Source organism: Crassostrea angulata, chromosome 9 (assembly GCF_025612915.1).
Source record: "Crassostrea angulata isolate pt1a10 chromosome 9, ASM2561291v2, whole genome shotgun sequence".
Classification (NCBI taxonomy): Eukaryota; Metazoa; Mollusca; class Bivalvia; order Ostreida; family Ostreidae; genus Magallana; species Magallana angulata.
Window position 1 is genome coordinate 3,349,624 of NC_069119.1, and position 14,138 is coordinate 3,363,761.

A 14,138-nucleotide genomic window follows, 5' to 3' on the forward strand; every position below is an offset into this window, starting at 1 on the left:
TGGACTCTTAGCGAACAAGAAAGCTAACTCTTCTCGGAAAATGCCAGATAATTAATTCTTTAATTGTTTCAAAGCTTCTTTATGTCGCAACAATATTTGAAAACCCTGATCAAAGTATATTTAAACAAGTAAACAAAATTATTTTCTCGTTTCTATGGGGGAAAAGATAAAGAATAAAGCGTAAAACTCTAATAAGACATATATCAGATAGAGGGGTTGGTATACCTGATTTTGAAGCTAAGGTCAAAGCGTTAAAAGCATCATGGGTTTTAAAACTTATTCATTCTAACAATGATTTAAATCAACTCTTGAACGCTTGTATAGAAAGATATAATTTAGATATCTCTTATCTTTTAAACACTTATATTACAAGACCTAATTATCAAATACCTCCCAAATTTTTATAAGGAAGTAATATGCGCTTTTAATGAGTGTAAAAACACTGATCGAGAAAATATACAGCTTCAGAATATATGGTTCAATAGAAATATAACATATAAAGGAAAAACAGTGTTTTTTTCCAAATTGTATTAAAAGCGGTTTTAAGTACGTGAGTGATTTATTCAATTCAAATGAATTCAAACCAATAAACGAAATCAAAGAGAGTCTGATATCTACAAACAATTACCTATGTGAATATATAACTCTAAAAAGTGCCTTTAGAAAATATGCCGCTAAAATAAACTTACAGAATATAACACATAATAGAAATACAAAGTTGTTTTTCAATTTTCATGGCTATTTCGAACATGTTGAAGGAAAAAAATCTAATTTTTTTTTTACCATATCTTACTACAAAAAAACTCAAAAGAGTCTAGAATGGAAAATGTTTGGTCCAAACTGTTTTGTATTGATGACCGTCAATTATGGGGTTAAATCTACCAAGAAAAGGTGAAAAAGATATTTGATAAAAATGTATCAGAATTTAATTACAAATTAATACACAATATTTTATCTTGTAATAAATGTGTAGGTAAATGGAAAGAAATTTTGACAAAAACTGTCTGAACTGTAATGTAAAAGAAGACATGAAACATCTAATTTTTTATTGTTGTATATCTAACCCCATTTGGACGAAAGTATCTGATATCTTAAATATAAATGTTACATGGAAAGTTATTGTTATTGGTTTTCCAGCATATTGAAACAAAACACTTTTATCTTAATAATGTTCTATCTGTTGTGGCTTATAAAATATACAAATATAAAATGAAATACAGAGTTTTGAACGACATTGTAACATTTAATGGTTTATTATGTTTTTTTAAAAGTGCACTGACACAGTTTTATATGACAGTTAAATCAGCAAAAAACATTATGTTTAATTTTGATATTCTTAATAGATTGAATGAAAAATTGTAATTATATTTCAAATTATGTTTGTCTAAAGGTGACCTGGCCTTTAGATTATTAAACTGGTAGGGGGAGTCATTGGACATTTATACTGATGTCACAGTTCATATTAATTTATTTATTTAATGTTCATCAGCGCGCATTGCCGATAGAACGCATTGCTGTATGTATGAATGAGTGCATGTGTGAATGTTGTGATAAGACACGTGGTTTTTCCATTTTTAGGATTTAGTGACCAGGTACATGTATATAAGTCTTATTGACCAATGACAGACGACTTTTAGCTCATTAATATGCATGTTTTACTAACTTCGTTCACTATATAAGCGCAAGTCCCGCCAAATCCAGTACCCACAGATTCTACCCTTTACGGCGCTAGTATCATTTACTGTTATATTCCATTCATGATCTTCAAAGATCCAGTTATTTATTTATTATTTAAAGTCCTGGATACCTGGTAAGATCACTGTTAAACATATTATTGTAACATCATATTCAGTGATATTGTCGGTAAATCACCGGTATTATAATTGAGAAAACCATTGTGTTTGTAATTTAATTTAATATGTAGTACATGTAATTGTCTTTCGTCAACGTGTGTGTGTTGTGTTGTGAATGTGTTTTCTGTGTTTTCTAGGTTTCTTTGCATATATAATATAAAAGCAAAGTACGAATCCAAGTCTTTGATCGTTATTTATTTAACGACCCTGTGACAATGGCGCCCACGTTGGTTATGCTTTGAAGGAAACCAGGGTCCAGATTCCAGCTCCAGGGACAAGGTTCCAACACCAGGGCCAGACATGTTCGAGGCGGCTGTGTGAAAGTGCCAATATCCTTGTGAAAAGTAGGCCTACAACTTCAGTTTATAAGTGAGCGAGCTCCGTCGACCACTACTACTATTCATCTGTTCATACCATGGCTAGCTATTGTTCATACTCGGAGATGAGTTCAATTCAGGACACCGTCCAGTGATCCGATCATTTGTGGAGATCTCTTGATCTAGTGCGGGAACAGGTGTATTCGCGTCGAAAACTGCGCGCAGTGATAGCATCGATTACAGAATTTCCATCTGTGAAAAATTCCAATTAAATGTGAAAAAGTGCTATCCATTCATTTATATGTTCTATGTTTTGTAAATGTCTCAATTGTTTGTAATGTCAATTGTCTCTGTTGTTTACATGTCGTATGTGTTATGTTGAATGAGAGTAAAGCCGGCTGTGTGCAAGGTGCGTGCTATTCAAGCGTGAAAGTGATCGGGCTCGAGATTCTTTATTTCACGTATTTTGATTTTGTACTTCCGGAAGTGTAAAAACGTGTTTTCCCAAGGTATAATTTCAGTCTGAATCGCGATTGTGAACGATATTTACACTGAAAATATGTACACGTTTACTCAATGATTTGTTTAGCACATGTTGATGTTGTCATATGTGTTTTGTGAACTGTCAATGTGTCTGTCTTAGATTTTTTTTTGTGTTTTCGTGAACAATTTTCCCCACCCCTGCCCACCCCAGCCTATGATCCAAATATTACTGGTCAACTGTGCGCGTTGCATTTCACGATATTTATTTGCAGCCTTGACTAACCCAGAATATAGGACACAAGGACGTTTGGACAAAGAAGATTGACAATCGGGTATTTATTATTGGTATAATGACATAGTGAATACAGTAACTGTTGTCATCAGATATACTTCAAGTCGTGTGTGCATTTGATTTAGTGTGTATGCTTCATGTCTGTATGGTAGAACAAATGCGCATTGCGATAATTATTTTCAATTTGCTTTTGTGTCTGTCTCAGTGTCTGAGGGAAGTAAGTGTCACTATGGCGAGTAATGATGAAACGTCATTGGAAGATCTTATCAGTCAGATAAATTCAGAAAATCATTACAGGGTTATTCCAAAGGAAGAATATCAAATGTTACTGAAGTGTAAAGCTGATAGTGTCAAACAAACTCCTTCTTGTAATCCCAGGTTACCATTTGCTTCTGCAGATGAGGGTGCTAGGCCAAAGTTTAGTCCAAGGGTGAGTTTGCCCTCCCCCAGGTTATTTAACTCTACTATGACTAGTGCTCTGTGTCAGAACTCCAACCCAAATCCAGTCAAACTGCCATCTTTTAGTGGTAGTGAAACATTACAAAAAGGGGATGTCAGTTTTGAAGTTTGGTCTTATGAGGTTAGATGCCTTAAGAGCCAATTATCAGAAAATGCTTTATTACAGCTTGTTCGTAGTTCTTTGAAGGGCCAAGCGCGTGAAATCTTAATCCCTCTTGGTGAAGATGCCACGATTGACAACATTCTCGGGAAATTGGAAGACTTTTATGGGAATGTCTGCACACCTGAAAATATCATGCAGAATTTCTATGCAGATCATCAAAAAGAAGGTGAGACAATTGTTACCTATGGTTCTAGATTGGAACAATGTATATCAAAAGCTGTAAGATTAGGTCACATTGACTCTAGTGCTAAAGACGCAATGTTAAGGTCAAAGTTCTGGTCTGGATTGAGAAGCGCTCAATTAAGAAATGCTACCAGACATAAGTATGAATCAGTTAAAGAGTTTTATTCACTGCTGAGAGAAGTGAGACAGATAGAACAAGAGGAAAATAATTTAAAATCTGTCAATGCAGTTACAAAGCCTAGTGTTTCCATGTTGACAAATATTGATTCTCTCACTATTCAGAATTCAGAATTTGAACAAATGCAGAAACAACTCTCAGATCTACTTGGTCACATGAAAAAGCTTGATGATCGCATGGGTAAATTAGAGCAAAATGTTTCATCAAACAATTATAATCCACAAAATGCTTACAGATCAGACTCCTTTCAGGGTAGACAAAGATATTACCCAAGAGCCAGTGGAAACTACTCACAGCAACATAGGAGACAATTCCAACAGCAGAATCAGTCGCGCAATCAACAGACTAAAAGTGGTAACTCTGGTCAGGTTGGAGGTAACAATTTAAACTAATATCATCTTCTGTTGTGGGGCAAACAGAGGATGCAATTAATGAAAGCCCTATCAGAACAACAAATCAACAAAATACTGACAGTTTATTTTCTAGATTAGTTGGTGAATCCAATGATACTGAAATATTTATCAATGGTGTCAAGACCAAAGCACTGATTGATTCAGGCTCTATGGTAACATGCATTTCAGAAGAATTTTTCAAATGCTTGAATCCAATGCCAACTTTGCATGATATGTCAGAACTTGGACTGAATGTTCAAAGTGCCAATGGCAGTTTGCTACCTTACAGTGGTTATGTAGAGTTAGAAATTTGTGTACCCTGTTTTGGTAACTCATCTTATGCTATACCTGCTCTTGTAGATCCTCAGACTAATTATTCAAAAATTGTGCCTGTTATTGTAGGAACTAATTTCATTCGTATTTGCAGGAATACTTATGAACAGACATTAGATGAAGATGTCCCAGATGAGTGGAGAGTAGCATTTAACAGCTTGAAAGATGAAAGGCCAGTGAAGACAACGAACAAGTATGCCATCCAGATAGCACCAAATGAAACCAAAGTCATAAGAGGTTTAGTAAGAAATGTCAGAAACATTGAATCAACTGTGACTGAACAAGTCAATACTTCTCTCTCAGGTGGTCTTGTTATTTGTCCAAGAGTTGTTTCCCTTACCAAGTGTAAGAATAATGTTGCCATACCTGTTAGAGTGTGTAATATATCTGCTTCCATTGTACATGTTCCTCCTAGATCACTTTTATGTGCATTACATGAGGTTAAAGTCATTGATACTTGGAACCCAGACTCTTCTGAATTGGGTATTAGCAGTAAATCTAAGAAATCTCTACAGGACTTGGATATTAAGATTTCAGAGGACAACCTTACTGCTGCACAAGCAAGTCAGGTAAGACAGTTTCTGTCAAGTTGGACACATCTTTTCTCTGAAGGTCCAACAGATATTGGGAAGACAGATTTACTCAGGCACCAAATTAAATTGACAGATGACACACCTTTTAAGGAACCATATCGGCGTATTCCCCCAGGTATGTATGACGAAGTTAGACAACACGTTAAGGAGATGTTAGACGTGGAAGCCATACAACCTTCCAAGAGTCCCTACTCCTCCAATATTGTGCTAGTGAGGAAAAAGGATGGAACCTTGAGGTTCTGCATTGATTACAGAAAACTGAACTCCAGAACTGTAAAGGATGCTTACAACCTCCCACGCATTGACGATACCATTGACAGGTTGGTTGGTTCCAGGTACTTTACCAAATTAGATCTCACAAGCTCCTACTGGCAAGTGGAAATAGACGAAAAAGACAGAGAAAAAACAGCTTTCTCGGTAAGTGGTGTAGGTCTCTTTGAATGCAATAGAATGGGTTTTGGACTGACGAATGCCCCAGCCACATTCCAAAGGATTATGGAAAGTTGTATGGGTAAGTTGAACTTAACGAAATGTTTAGTTTTTCTTGACGACATTTTGATTTACTCACAGACATTCGACGAACATATGGACCGACTAACAGCTGTGTTTCAGAGACTTGAAAAGCATAACTTAAAACTCAAAGCTAAGAAGTGTGAATTTTTTAAGGACAGAGTGACATATTTAGGACATGTAGTTAGTGAGAAGGGCATAGAGACAGATCCAGAAAAGACTAAGGCAATTTCAACTTGGCCAGTTCCCAGTAATATCAAGACTCTTAGAACATTTTTAGGTTTTTCTGGATATTACAGAAGGTATGTTCGGGACTATTAAAAAATTGTAAAGCCTCTTAATGATCTACTGAAGGGTCATTCTACAAACAAAGGTAAGTCTGGAAAGAAGAAACCAATAGCATGGAAATGGGGCGATGAGGAATCCAAGGCGTTTGAGTGCATCAAGGAGAAATTGATGTCACCACCTATCCTTGCCTATGCTGACTTTGACCAGCCTTTTATCCTTCACACAGATGCATCTAGTAATGGTTTGGGTGCTGTGTTGTACCAGAGACAGAATGGTGAGAAGAGAGTAATTGCTTATGCAAGTCGTGGGTTGCGGAACAGTGAAAGACATTATCCAGCTCATAAGCTAGAATTCCTTGCGCTAAAATGGGCTGTCACCGATAAATTTCACGACTATCTCTATGGCAACAAGTTTGATGTGGTAACTGACAACAACCCACTCACCTATGTCTTAACCACCGCGAAGCTTGATGCTACAGGCCACCGTTGGTTAGCAGCCCTCAGTAACTTCCAGTTTTCAATCTACTACAGGAAGGGTACAAACAACGCTGATGCAGACGGCCTGTCTAGACGACCAACAGAGGAAGTAGAAGTCAGTCCCAAGGTCATCCAGTCCATTTGCAGTGCTTATATGGCAGACCGTGAAAGTTGCCCTTATTTTGAGAATGTATTCCTTTCAGAGGAGGAGGAACCATCATCATGTATGACTGCAAGTACTAACATGCTTATAGGGGTAGATGTTTCAAGTAAATCAGATTTTTTTTTCTGTTGAACCAAATGAATCTCATTCTGAAAACTCGTGTGTCTTCTCCAATATTGACTGGGTAAAAGAACAGTCCTCTGATAGGGAAATAAAGAGAGTTATTGAGCTTGTTCAGTACGGGTTTGCAAAGTCAGATCTGAAAGCAGAGTCAGATGGTGTTTGTAGATATTTGAGAGAGATAGAGAAATTGTTTTTAGATAAGGGTGTACTGTACAGAAGAGCTATTTTACAGAATGAAAAGATTAATCAGTTGGTTTTACCAAGTCATTTCAGAGATACAGCATTTAAACTCCTGCATACCAACCTTGGTCATCACGGACGAGACAGAACCATCCAACTCATGAAAGAAAGGTTTTTCTGGCCAGGAATGTTTTTAGAAATCACAGAAAGAGTAAAAAATTGTGAACGTTGTATTAAGTTCAAAACTCCTGAAAAAAATTCTGCAGAACTTGTTTCTATAGAGAGTTATCAACCATTAGATCTTGTTTGTATGGATTATTTATCACTGGAAAAAAGTAAGGGTGGTTTTGAAAACATCCTGGTCATAACAGATCATTTTACTCGTTACTCACAAGCTTTTCCTTCCAGAAACCAAACAGCGAAAACCACTGCAAAGATTTTGTTTGAAAATTTTATAGTTCATTATGGCTTTCCAAACAGGTTGCATAGTGACCAAGGTAGAAATTTTACTAGCAATGTTATTAAGGAGCTGTGCAGATTAGCAGGAGTGCAGCAATCAAGAACGACGCCCTATCACCCGATGGGTAACGGGATGGTTGAAAGATTCAACCAAACTTTAAAAAAAATGCTAGGTACTCTAGAAGATAAGCAAAAAGAAGATTGGAAAGCATATGTAAGTACTCTTGTGCATGCATACAATGCTACAAGACATGATAGTACAGGTTATACGCCATTTTTTCTCATGTTTGGCAGGCATCCGCGTCTTGCAATCGATGCCTACCTCGGGTTAGACTCTAACGCGGAAAAAATTCGTAGTCATGACAACTATGCGAAAAAACTCCAAAAGCGGTTAGATTTCTCATACAAGATAGCTTCCCGTGAAGCAGATAAAAGTGCTCACCGCTATAAATCGCACTACGACTCGAAGGTAAGAGAGGCTACTGTACATGTCGGAGACCGTGTTCTCATAAGAAATGTTGGCTTAAAGGGCAAAAACAAACTGGCAGATAAGTGGGCCAGAGATACACATATAGTTATAAATCAGCCCAATTCCGACATCCCAGTGTTTCAGGTTAGGAAAGAGTTTGGGAATGAAAAAACTAAGACATTGCATAGAAATATGCTACTCCCCATTTCCTATATTCCCAAATTATCTGACCAGAGCAAACCTAGCCCAACTTTGCCCAAACACAGTAATCAATCTAAAGCTTGTCAACAACCAGAGAACCTCACAAGCAAATCTTCTAGGGTTGATGATGTTGTTTCTCTTCAGTCTAGTTCTGAGTCTGAGTCGGAGGATTCAGATTCTGTATCATCTGATGGTGGTAATGTTTATGTTATACCCCAGAGACGGGTAAATGCTGCACCAGGTGTTGATAGGTATTCACCCCTTAGTTCTATTTATTCTCAAAATCAGAACTATTCCAGTACTCCTAGATCCATATTAGATGCAGGTAATTCTTACAGTCCTTCTACGATGAATCGTAATGTGTCTGTTCACTCTCCTTCTGTAAGAGAATCACCAATTCTCCGAAGGTCCACCAGACAGATTAGGCCACCAAATAGGTATGGTGAGTGGGTGAGTCATCAAATAACTCCTGTGTATTTTGTGTAGTGTATTCAGGGGAGATTGTCACATACAGTTTGATTTCAGTTTTATGAAGTCTGATTTCAGGTGTAACTTTGATCATATTGCGTGTAGTTTGTTGTTGTTATAAATTGTGATTCAATGATTTATTGTATAAAATGTCAGGAGCCATTTTCCTTAGCAGGGGAGATTGTCACAGTTCATATTAATTTATTTATTTAATGTTCATCAGCGCGCATTGCCGATAGAACGCATTGCTGTATGTATGAATGAGTGCATGTGTGAATGTTGTGATAAGACACGTGGTTTTTCCATTTTTAGGATTTAGTGACCAGGTACATGTATATAAGTCTTATTGACCAATGACAGACGACTTTTAGCTCATTAATATGCATGTTTTACTAACTTCGTTCACTATATAAGCGCAAGTCCCGCCAAATCCAGTACCCACAGATTCTACCCTTTACGGCGCTAGTATCATTTACTGTTATATTCCATTCCTGATCTTCAAAGATCCAGTTATTTATTTATTATTTAAAGTCCTGGATACCTGGTAAGATCACTGTTAAACATATTATTGTAACATCATATTCAGTGATATTGTCGGTAAATCACCGGTATTATAATTGAGAAAACCATTGTGTTTGTAATTTAATTTAATATGTAGTACATGTAATTGTCTTTCGTCAACGTGTGTGTGTTGTGTTGTGAATGTGTTTTCTGTGTTTTCTAGGTTTCTTTGCATATATAATATAAAAGCAAAGTACGAATCCAAGTCTTTGATCGTTATTTATTTAACGACCCTGTGACACTGATTTACCCTACACATATCTACCAGAAAAATGTATTGCTGTTACATGTATTAGCTATATTTATGTACAAATCTAAATATTATGATGTTTTGTCTCCATTTTTACATCACCAGAGAGAGCTTATAGTTGAAAATGTACTTGTAAATGAATGCCATTTTGTCTAAAATATTTTGTAACGGAAAAATATAACTCTTAAGGTGACCAGACCTTTAGATTGTAAAACTGGTAGGGGGATTCTCTGGACACTTATACTGTTATTCCCCCTACGCATCTAACAGAGAAATACATGTATACTGTTACATAAACCCGCAAAATACATATGTACAAATCTAGATATATGTATCATGGAGTGAAATTTCAATGAACTATAATTCAAGACATTTTGTATTAAACTTCAAATTCACATTGCTTTATTTGTTAACAATTTGCTATAATATCTTTATCGCATTTTGTCTTTCAAAACATTAATCCCAAAACATTTGTTTACGTAATGCGTAATTGCTTAATCGTTTTAAATTAACTCTTAACTTTGCGGACTTGACATAATTGACTTACTCAATTTGAAGTTTTACTCCTTGTCATCTTTCACTCATGCTTATAGTGCTAATTACTATTGTTTACTATTCTTATTTATATCATTTGATCATTATTATCACCAGTCAAGAATTAGGCTTCGGATTGTTCGGGTGTAGTTTTTGGATTTCCAGAATTCACCCTACCGACCTAAAGTTCAAATAAAGTGCTTTTTAACATCTAGAGCATTTTAGTCTTATTGTCTCCGGATATATAGAAACACACCTTAATTTCCCCGGTGATATATGTATGATATCTATATTTTTTCATGTAGCAACCTGGTTATTTTTTTTTCATTCTATCTTTGCTGAATTAATGACAAACTTAGCCTGAAACATTTCATATGCGAAAAATACTTGTAAATGAATATTTTTCTCCTTTTTCTTCGTGCTAAATTGTAGTACAAAAATTTCCAAAATGTATGTTGCACTAAGCCTTTGCGCAGGCCCACTACCTTCTGTTTTGTTACATATATATGATTGAATAAATGTTTGGAAATAAAAATCGGCTCTGGAGAGAAATACAATTCAAAGTTTAAAAAAAAAATGTAAATAACAAGAAATTGTACTGTGAGATGTATTTCTTAGAGACAAATGAGCAACAGATGTACATAATTAATCAATAAGGGAGGCCAAAATTGACTTTAATTTATATTGGTTTCTAAAATTGATTTACGCATTCAAACCGTTTGAATACACCAGCTTTGTATTAGGAGCTAAGGAACTGAGTGATAAGTGATCATATTCAGCTCGAATACAATCTCTTAAAACTCTGTTGGTATTGTTAACGGGTTTTACTTTGCTTCCGGAAAAGTGTCCAGAACCTGTTCCAATGTTTGTGGAAATAGAATCTGCTTTCGAATTATTGTAACCTTCAATGTGAAATGTTTTGACATGTAAATTATGTAGCATTGCGATTAGAACTATAGGGCGAACCAATTGCATCACTTGTTTTGATTTTGAATACATTTTGTTAAGAATCTCAAATTCCGACCTGTTGTCAGTATGGAAATGTAATGTCAGTTAATAAAGAAAGCCAATTTTCTGGCGAACCAAAGTAAACCCAGTGACCTTGTATATATACACTGCAAGCTGTATTTTTATTACCCTACTATCTGTATATAAATTTTGATCCTGATTTAAACCACTTAAATTTCATAAAATTCTATGTTCCTTTGGACAGTTCTATTAAAATCCAGAAGCAAAAACTTTTCAAGTCCATCCTCAATTCAAGTGCAAAAATTGAAAATGAAAACATAGATATATGAAATATTTTCGTTTCTTTGGTTTGAGTGTGAGTGTAATTAAAAAAATGAAATTAAAACTTGGTCTATTTAATGCATTGAATATGAATTTGATTAAATTTACAAGTGACCTAGTTCATAAAGTTGGATGCTTATTTTTTGCATTACTCTTAGTGATATCATATATATTGTTATCGCTGAATCACAAAGGCGTGCAGGGTGATCCATTTTTGTTTTACTTTTAAAAGTGAATCAAAGAAATGTGGCAAGCGTTATTTTATAGCATAATAAATATGACAAAAAATGATAGTAAGGTACACACCCTAATGAAATGTATGATTTTATCACATTTCGAGGAGAGAACTAAAAGACACTTAGAATTGTATTAATCCTTTTCACATCAGGTTTGAAGATCTGAATAAAGATCACGCCATGCATGACTTGAGATTGCCGCATTCTTTTAACTTTTTAAAACCCGATAGGTTTTTTTTATGCAGCCACGTATAAAAGTTATTGACAGTGATCGGAAAACTAACGGAAGCAACAAGAGCTAAAAATTGTTTTATAAAAAAACAGGCCAGACAAACTGTTGTCAGTTGCATTTTGGTACACTACAGCTTTTAAAGAGCTTTTTAGAGTGCAATTTATATCACAACGACTGAATATATTTAGTAATAATAAAACATTTACATTTTAATTTCATATTTTGATACAACCTATGATCTTAAAAAATTTTAACAGTGCAGAAAAGATGATAAAGTGCAAACATCAAAACATGCTTTTAGATTTAATTAATTGGCTTCAAAATATTTACCTGTTAATCTAATTGAAATTATTTAGCTTGAAAAAAAATTATTGTTGATCTGATATTTTAGATAACATTGACGTATACCAACAATATACAAAACACCCGCTCGACGAGGTCACCATATTTTTTTTTAATTTTTCATTAAAAGTACTGGCATTCTTTTTTGGAAATGCATTAAACTTACCAGTAAAACAAACAAATATTTCTATTGTAACATTTTTATTCTCCACCTACTTTTTAAATGGGTGCAAAGCAAGAACCTACCAGATGCAGCACTTTTCTTGGTACAGTGAATTCTTAGTACAATGATACATATAAAGCTTAGTAAGACATCTCAATCAAATCAACTTATAAACACTTTGAAAGTTATCACAGATTTTTTTTTCATTTGTTTAAGGAATCACATTAAAACTATTTCAGTAAATGTTAAATCAAATATTTGAGTATCTGTTACTATGACATGAAAAACTGGTTTAAAAAAAATTGCAATTCATTTGGTTTCATTTTTCATTATAGCAATATCAAAGAAACATTTTAAACTTCTTTTTGAAGACAACCTAGTCCAGTTTTTACATATGTTGCGCGGGTAGGTTAAGGCAACACAAAGTTTAATGATTGTCGATGTTATTGTCAATTTTATTTTCATTTTTTTAAACAGAGCTGAATATTAATATCAAGTGAATAAATTCAGTTAAATATTATATTTCTACTTCGGGCTCGAGTCTATCTTTGGAGCTGCCATGCATGGTATCACATGACAGTTAAAAGAAGATAATTTTTTTACCTAAACAAAAAGTCAAAGTGTAACACTACTCCGAAGTTTTTTTGTATGTATGATATAATAATTCGATCAACAATTAGTTCATGTTTCTTAGTGTTCTGATAGAATCCTATTGTTAATCGCATAAAAGAGATATTGTCATTGTTTTTCAGAAACCCTCTCAACTTCCTTAATTTAATTTAAAAATACTACGTATTTTTCATTTACATCAACAAAGCAAACGGTTCTAGCAACGCTTTTAATGTATTCGAGGTCATATCCTTATGTAACTTGCCAAATTCATCTTTCGTTAAGTTCGGGGTAGTGTTACACTATTGTCTTTTTTGTACACTCTGATAGAGTAGAGGCTGGTCAAGCCATATAAATCTTTATCGGCTTACCTTATAACAGTCGCTGATAAAAAAATTTAAAAAAAATGTTAAATTTTTCTTATTTTGGCATTGTTTAAAAACTGCATTTCGATGACTTTCCTCCTGACATTGATCTAATCTATTAAACATACTTATGACGTCATCAATGTAAATGAGACGTAATAAAGAAAAATCGAAGATATATTCAAATAAAAGAGTTCAAAGTGACATTTATTATCTGTATTTTTATAATTCAGACCAGAGATAAAGTCAAAATTGACAGGTTTCATAAGTAAAATATGACATCATGCCGCTTACTGTGACGTTATATCAATCAGGAGAATTGTTACTCGATCGATCGCTGAGAGTTGCCTTATCACACCCGCGTGTGAGATGCATCAAAGAGCTTAGAGGAACATAACTCTTACCCGACACAGGACTGCCAACGCTAACGCCCGTTCCCCACCTTTATTTTACATTCAAACATATTTCGAAATCTCTGTCAGATATTCGAAAACAAAGTTATTTACTAAAATGTATTATTTATTCCTCGTGTGATTTATAATACAATAAAATTTGTAGTCAAAATTCTTTTTAAACGAACGTTTCGTTCAGGTGGGGAAGGGGGGGGGGGTCTGAAACTGTTTAAAATGAAATCAGTTTCTATGACTGAGGAAAATGTTTTTAGCGGACGAAATGTGCATAATTTCTTAATCCATATATTTTTGAAACGTTACAATTCAAAAGGCATTTTTTGGAGTGTATTTTGGACTGTAAGCACATGCCCCCCCCCCCCCCCCCCCCCCGGTGAAACAAAAAAAAAACCTTTGTTAGGAATATGCTTGATAACAAGATATAAAACACCTAGAAAGGAATTTTTGTTTCACGAGTAGTGGATGTTTTTTTTTTAATTCAGTTTTCCGTTATTTTTTTTTAAATGATCTATTTTAACCAAAAATTTAAGGTTAGCTTTCTTTTTTTGACAAAGTCATTGATA

The 14,138-nt window shown here is 34.6% G+C and overlaps 1 protein-coding gene and 1 pseudogene across 1 annotated transcript; both read left to right on the forward strand.

The window, feature by feature from the left end:
- Positions 1-1,455: 1,455 nt before the first annotated feature.
- LOC128163244 (uncharacterized) lies at positions 1,456-7,150 on the forward strand (annotated as a pseudogene).
- Positions 7,151-7,561: 411 nt separating this feature from the next.
- LOC128162517 (uncharacterized) lies at positions 7,562-9,385 on the forward strand. Its single transcript, XM_052825752.1, has 2 exons — positions 7,562-9,127; positions 9,308-9,385. Exon 1 carries the CDS (start codon positions 7,567-7,569, stop codon positions 8,599-8,601), a length of 1,035 nt encoding a protein of 344 aa, XP_052681712.1. The 5' UTR covers positions 7,562-7,566; the 3' UTR covers positions 8,602-9,127; positions 9,308-9,385.
- Positions 9,386-14,138: the final 4,753 nt, after the last annotated feature.

What these genes read in the sequence shown, in the direction of transcription:
- LOC128162517 (XM_052825752.1), top strand. Translation starts at nt 7,567, where the DNA reads ATGGGTAACGGGATGGTTGAAAGATTCAACCAAACTTTAAAAAAAATG.